This window comes from Pseudopodoces humilis, chromosome 8 (assembly GCF_049639895.1).
Source record: "Pseudopodoces humilis isolate 2021_Gansu_Grassland_sample_001 chromosome 8, ASM4963989v1, whole genome shotgun sequence".
Taxonomy (NCBI): Eukaryota; Metazoa; Chordata; class Aves; order Passeriformes; family Paridae; genus Pseudopodoces; species Pseudopodoces humilis.
This window is the reverse complement of record NC_142207.1, coordinates 29,756,158-29,763,664: the sequence shown is the minus strand read 5'-3', so window position 1 is coordinate 29,763,664 and position 7,507 is coordinate 29,756,158. Positions and strand designations below refer to the sequence as shown.

Genomic DNA, 7,507 nt, shown 5'->3' with positions numbered 1-7,507 from the left:
GCAGCAGTGCTGGCTGGGCTGTGGCACTGGCAGGCCTCTGGCCCAACACACGTGCTGCACTTCTGTGACAGAAACAACATATAATTATATTACAAATTAACTTGCAAATGCTGGCGGTGATGTACTCCACGGGAAAAAAAAAATTTAAAAAAAATTAAAATCATCGGTTTCATCTTCTCTCGTGTCTTGTAGCCGGTCCCTCCAGCACGGTCTGCATCTGTCAGGATCCATGCCCTGGGAGCACTAATCATTTTTATTAACCATTAAACAAGAAGATCCTTTTTATTTGAAAATGTAAAACATGCAGGAAGCACTATCTATAGCCGCTAATTCAGGTCACATTACACGGCTGTCCCTCACCTCTGCTCATCCCTGCTCTGCTGAAAGCCCCGCCGTAAGAGCAGCGCTGCCGTCGGGGCTCATGGGCTCGCATTTGCATTTAGGGCCCGGATCTTACCCTGAATAATTACACTTCTTTGCCGAGTGACCCGACGTAAACCAAGCCCCTTTTAAAGCTTCTCTCACGGCGAGTTTATGAGGCGTTACTACATTTTCTTTCATTTTTCACCTGCCGGTGGTTTTCACCCCGGCGGGGGCGGCGGGAGGCGAGGGCAGCGCGGTGCAGCGGGGCGGGCTGGGGTCACCTCCGTGTCCCTGGGGCAGGGCTGGCACCCCCGCCGCTGGACCATGGAAAATCCCATGGGAGAGGGAATGAGCCCGGGGCTCCTCCCGGGGTGTCCGTGCTCCCCGAACGGGGCGAAATGGGTCTCCCGTTTTATTGACAAAGAGGTGGTGGCGGGTGCCACCTCGTTAGCATTATAGAGCGGATTCCTCACATGCTTTTTTTATTCTGCAGCTTGGCTGCTGCTGTGTGAGACTGCGGAATATTTTACTGCCTTGTGGCTCGCATTCAACACGGCAAATAAAAAAAAAAAAAAAAGGAAAAGTCGACAAAAATCCTGTCTTTTTTTTTTTTTTCCCTCCTCTTTTTACATGCATCTCTGTTTTTAACAGCCCTCCTGCTGTGACAAAACTGTTAATTAAACTGAAACTAAAATAAATTAAGCCCACCTAATATGACAAGCATTTGAAAGCAAAGCATCAGCCCAAGGGCTGGCAGGGTAGGAGCTGCTCTGCCTGTTCCCTCTGCCCCTCCTGCTTGCAGGTGCCAGCAGAGGCTGCATTGGTGGCACTGTCAGAGGGCAACATTCCAGATGCTCTGTGTGTGAGGGGCAAAAAAATGAGAATTTTGTCTTCCATGTCAGACAGAGCACAGGGTAAGAGGCTCCATCAACTAGGCTGTGGACTATTGAGGCCAGAAATAGATAAAATCATATTATTATTATTATTATTATTATTATTATTATTATTATTATTATTATTATTATTATTAATAGTTTTAAATTACTCTAAAAACGTAATGTGTAATGGCCCAGTGTTTCTCCATGTCCCTTCAAGTTCAGTTGAGATTGTTGATTATTCTGGAAAAGCCCCACTAACAGCGCTAGACACCCTCAGGTCGCCTTACAAACCTGTGGGGGCTGTAGAAGCCTTACAAGCAGAGATGCAGCCTGGCCATGCACCCATAAATTAAAGAAAGGGCCAGGCTGGCCGAGGCCAGCTTTGATGTGCAGTAATGAACCTCGCTTTTAATTCGGGGCTGTAACTTCCAAGCCGACGCAAAACTGGGAGCTGGGAGAAGCTGCATGCATAATCAGGGGTGAAAGCAAGGATGCGGCAGTGTGATGTGTCTGATGTTGGATGAGAGGGAAGATAGCCTTTAATCATTTTGTTTTCAAAGAAGCTTTAGAGAGCTCTTTGAAGATGAGGTTTTTTTGAGGGCTGCTTCTGGAAGATAGGAGGCAGCGATAGACGGCACCCGCGTCCACCTGCCCGCTCGGTTAACCTGTGCGTGGGACACACCCGGGCATCCCTGCCAGCAGCACTGGTCCCTCACAGAACCTCTGCAAAACCAGAGCTGCCCGTGCTGGTGACACCCTGGGGGAGGAGGAACTGCCCCAGGGGCTCTGCTGTTGAGGTGATCCCCGTTCCTCAGCATGCAGGGGAAGGCAAGCAGTCAGAATAGGCATCCTTTCGTTAACTATAATATTTCTGTAATGATAATGTTCTGTAAATCATGTCTTACTGCCTTTGGATGAAAGGCACTGATAATCAATGACTTTAAGGAGAAGCACCATGCTGGAGAGGCACGGGGCTGTGCCTGTCCTTAGTGCAGCATTTGGGGTGTGGAAAGGGAGGTGTGTGTCACACACAATGTGTGTGTGCCTCCACAATGCCCCAGCACTGCCATCAGTCAGGGTGGTAGCTGCAGGTCAGTCCCTCATGGGCTGGGATCCAGCCCAGCACCCGAGGGCAGGAGGAAGGTGTTGGACACCATCTGACCACGCCAGGCTGGGGAGGGTGAGGGGCTCTGCCAATGGCACGCCTGGCTTTATTTTGAGGACTGAGGTCAGGATGCTGCTGTGATAAACACATCGCATGCAAAATAAGGACACGGTTTCTTGCTCCAGGAATGTTACAGGCTGTTCCTTTAGGAATGGGTGTGCCAACGGTTTTATTTTTACCTCTTTTTACCTTTTATACCTTTTGGTGTGGCTTGTGGTAAAACAACCAGGCCAGCAAGTGACGGCAGGCTGCTGGGCCATGTGTCATGCCCCAGAGCCATCACACTGAGGGTGGAATACTGGTCTTCTCAGTGATTTTTGCACATTTGGTCATTTAATGTGGTTTTTAAAGTAGGTGAGTGCTGGTAGTTGAGGTTATTTACAGTTACCATGACAAAAAAGCCTATGAAACAACCAAAAGAGATGAATTAATGTCCTCCCCAAGTCTGTCTCTGTGGGCATCACAAGGGGCCTTGCTCGTGCTGCTGAAGCGTGCATTGAGAACAAACAGCAACACCTTTTCAGCCCTCTGTGTGACTCCAGGTGGAGGAGCTGGGCTCTGCCTTGGGGCATGGCACAATCCCTACGGCCATGGCTTTGCCTGGCCGGGCCTTTATGTGCCCAGCCCACCTCCCTGCACCTTCTGTTACACTGCACAGACATTGCCACATCTCGAGTTCTGGCCAGCAGAGGGATCTAACAAACACACATTTTCCAGACCCTTCAGAAAAGGAAAAAATCCACGTCTCCAAATTTGCTGTATTTTGTACAGTTTCTGCCAATGTCTTTGGTAGAAATCTCCGTTCCTGTACGTACAACCCCAAGACATTGTTACTGTCAGACTGTGAGCCCATGCCAGCACGTTGAAGGTTAAGTTTGAAAGAGCAAAAGAGGAGGGGCCTGCCCCCGTGTGTTAAAATGAAAATCCCTTTCCCCTGTCTGCCCTCCTCTCTGCAGCAGCTATTTGAACACTGGCCTTGCTGGGGAGGTGTGAGGCTTTGTGACAGGCCCTGCAGCTGGGGATGCAGCTAGCGACACCTGGCAAACGCAGGCTGTTTATTAGGGGATTAAATGTGCCACTGCTCAGTAAAAGCCAGCCTCATAATGTTGGGAAGTTTGGAGACAGTGTGTCGGGCTCCTGTTTTCACTCCTAAGTGATGCTGTGCTATTTTCGTCCGGGCCAAACCTTGCCTTTAAAATTCAGGTTTATTGCTATAGCTCTGTGGTGATGTGTACGTACTAACATTTGATTTTTGTTTCTAATGTAAGCCATCAAAATAAACAATCCAGACCTGATAGTCCCAGTGGGGGGACTGACATTTGGAATCTGCTCAAAATATGCAGTTTTGACACTTGTTAAGACTCCAGCTCTTCGCTCAGGAAGCACAAAGCACGGGAGGGCTGCATTTGCCTCCTTCAGCCTAATCCTCAGCCTGCTGCTGAAGTGCTGCTCAGAGGAGCTCGCTGCCATCGCTGTGTCAGGCAGTGGAGGGCTGTGATGCCACTTGGGCATGAGTTACCAGAGCTTGCAAGGTCTCCCTAGAGGGGATCTTGTGCCACCAAACCTGTACAGTGCAGCGCTGCTGTGCCTGGCCTGCACTCCTTGTCAGACCACCCTGCCTGAGCCCGAGCCTGGGACACAAAAACAGCAAGGACTGGGACAGAGAGTATTTTGCAGTGGGTTTGAGCGTGGAAACATCCCTGTGGTGCAGCCAGCCAGGATCACACCGGCTCACAGCCTCCTCTGTGCACTCCTGCCCCACTGTATCACTCTTCCAGTCTGAAAACAAGACTCCAAGATCAGAGAGCTGGGGCAAGGGCTGAGGAGCAGGGGGTGGCTGGACAGCCCCTCTCCTTCTGCCTTGGCCCAGCCTATGGCTCCAGGGAGCAGAAGGTCCCTGCAGGGCCAGCACCCCAGTGCCAGAGAGCTGCCCTGTGCCATCATCTGCCCCTCTGCCTGTGCAACACCACTCCCACTCCCATCAATCAGCACAGACCAGGTGCCTGGAAGCATCTCTTGCCAATCACCTTTTATTACCTTTAAAAAGCCAAGAAACCCAGAACAAGACAAAAACTGAGACCGTGTGAACATCATGCAATGGATTCACTTTAAAGCAGGCTGGGGTAGGGAGAGGAAAGACCAAAAGTCATGTTAGAGTAGAGGTATCGCTGCACCCGTGTCTGAAGGCCAGGCTGGGTGGGCTGTGACTGGTGGGGTTGGTGGTGACTGCTGTGAGTGACCAGATGGATGCTGAAGCAGGAAATGGAAACACACTCATGAGACATCATCCCAGGTAACCCCAGGTCTGACTCTGACATGGTGATGACAGTGAGAAATACTCCTAACTCTTGTCTTGGGTGCATTCTGCCTGGGCAAAGTCTCTTTGGAGAGGAGCAGCACAGTGGCTGCTGTTGCAAGGGCTCTTTAGTTCAGCTCTGCTACTCAGTGGGACTAGAGCTTGGGCACTCAATTAGTGGAGTGGATGTTATCCAGCAGCAGTGATGTTACCCCACTCTGCCCTTCAGTCTCACTCTGCCGTCTTCAAAATTCACAGCACAATTACCTTCTGGAAAGGATGTGTTTTGGAGAGTTTCAGCTATCACAGGAATAACTGCATCTTGTCCATCATGTGGATGTGACAAAACACATGCCCTTATTTTCCTGAGGTATAGCCAACATTTGGGTTCATTACATTTAATGGAGTGGGGTCACCCATAAAGTTATTCATAAGGTATTTTCTGAGTGGTTTTCACCTTCTCTTTGAAAAAATAAATTATATCAGCATGTTCATGAGGTGCAAATGGGACTGGCATTTCAGCTGTTATTATGTTATTAACTTTTTTAACCTAATAATTTTCAATCAAGAGTGAGAAGCAATTTTCACTCACTCCAGTGACCAGAGCTGGAGATTCTGCAAAGTGTTCTCGTAGGGTTCACCTTGACAGACACCTAATTCCATCCCAAATGGAAACGTTACCCCCGACACTCTCATTGCGGTTACTGAGAATTTCCATTTCCCTTTCAGTTAGGATTTAATTTAGAAGGCAAAGACTTCCTAAGCTATGGGAGAGTAAAGATAGATGGTATGGGAGAAGAAGGCTGATGAAATGTAGTTGACTCCGGATCTGAAATATTTTATCCCTCCTCAATGTAGGTTAAATTATTCTTCACCTTTCCCACATCCATAATTGTCGCTGATCTTGGACCAACTCAAAACCCTACTACTGAGTTCAGTAGACTCAAAATTGCCACTAGAACTGGAAAAAGAAAAAAAAAGAGATTTGTTAGTGTCCATATACAACATCCCAAGACTATACACAGCTATGAGATACAGCAAATTTAAGAAAGGCAATTTTTTTCTCATCACTGAGTATTTATTATATATAACAAATACATGAAAAAGAAAAAACTATATTGTGTGATATAAATAGTTTATTTACATTACAGAAAAACATCAAGACAATGTATACTATTTCAAATATATCCATACATAATCAAATATAGCTGTAGTACATGTTCTCATTGGTGTAGATTACCACAAATGCAAGGCAACATGTGTAGATCTTGTCTTAATCTTTTGTCTATAATACTGTATTTTGTAGTCCAAGCTCTCTGCAGTTAGTTTTGCCATTGTGGAAACATGCGCTCTTTAAATTAACCTTGTCGATGCTCTTGTTGTGTTGTCTGAACTGTAGTGCCCTGTGTTTTGCTTCTGTCTGTGGATTCTGTTGCTCCTGGGACATTTCCTGGAAAAGAGAGTTGTGAGAATACACGGCTCTTAGCAACACATCTGCTCCAGAGGTGGCGGGAGCAGCAGGGATGCAAGGGCGAGAGGGGCATCCTCCAGCCCTCAGTGTGCTTCCTCCTCAGTGAAATGAAATGTGCTGGCCAATGGCAATGGCACCACAACCCCCAAAAACATACTGTAAACAAAATTATGGCAAGGGAGATGATCAGATTCCTGAATGCTGGGCTCTTGCTGCACCGCAATGATCCCAACAGCACTGCAGGGTTCGGCTCTAAATAATGGGTTTATTTTGAGCGAGGTGCAGGTGGACGATCCAGGATGGTCCCACGCTCACCTGGCCAGTGTCCCAGGTCTGTGAAGTGTTTACAAAGTGGCTGCAGGTGCTGCCTTTCCAAGGCCTTAAGTGTCTGCAGTCCCCCTGAGTCTCCATGGAAATGCTCCGTGCTCAGCCCATGAGCAAATAGCTGCTTTAATTACAGGTGCCTGCACCGAGCCATGGCTGCTTGGCTTGGTGTGGAAAGCAATTGTGCTGGAAAGCCCCAAACCTGATATTCCTTTGGACAGCTGCAGGGGCACACCCCTTGTGTCTCAGGACCTCCAGTGACCCTCAGCAAGGGCACGTTTCAACCTTTCACCTGCAGCAGCACCAGTTGTGGGGATGCTATGTTTCCCCCTAATAAAAAGCTAATGGTGTGTTTCTGGTTCCCTCTCAGGGAAAGGCACCCTCAGGCTGAAATCATGGAGAAGTTTAATCCCAGGTGGAGGCCACAGGGTGTTCTAATCAGCTGAAAGCCAAGGATGGTTACGGTAAAAACTGAGGGCAGCTGCACAACAGAGACTGAAACACCCTGTTGGAGTGCTATGAGAAGAGGCCCCACAACGCTCCAGACCACACTGACATGGAAAAACATTCCCTTTGTATGGGGCTGACTCATTCTTCTGTTACAGGAGGGCTTTCAGCAGCACCTTGTGAAACCCTATGGGTTATGCACTGGGGAGGGCCCACCTCAGTGCAGTGACAGCTTAAAGCACACACCTGCAGCTCTGTGTCAAATAACTAAGAGCAGAACAGAGTGAAATAGATTTTTACTGACCCCTTAAAATAAAAAAGGTCATTCCCCCCCAGTGAATGGGGAGTGATGTTGTAGTTTTGTGACGTCAACTGAAAGGCTAAACAAGAGTGTAAGAACTTAGAAAGCATTTTAAAAAATGCTGGGGTACAATTATGTAAGTGTCTAGCAAAATATGGGTCAGACTGTCCTGACTTGCCTCACTTTTAAGCCACCAGGACCACCCCCTCATGAGAAGCTGTATGGCTGTGGACTATATTTTGCCTCGTTCCTTCCTGGGAAG

General features: G+C 48.1%; 1 protein-coding gene across 1 annotated transcript in view; it reads right to left on the bottom strand.

The window, feature by feature from the left end:
- Positions 1–4,474: 4,474 nt before the first annotated feature.
- TMEFF2 (transmembrane protein with EGF like and two follistatin like domains 2) overlaps positions 4,475–7,507 on the bottom strand; it is a 122,623-nt gene continuing 119,590 nt past the window's right edge. The window contains exons 10-11 of the mRNA XM_014259058.2: positions 6,066–6,152; positions 4,475–5,663 (exon numbers count right to left, since the gene is read on the bottom strand). Of these exons, the coding sequence (XP_014114533.1) occupies positions 5,567–5,663; positions 6,066–6,152 (184 nt within the window). The 3' untranslated portion in view covers positions 4,475–5,566. The remainder of the gene's footprint in view (positions 5,664–6,065; positions 6,153–7,507) is intronic.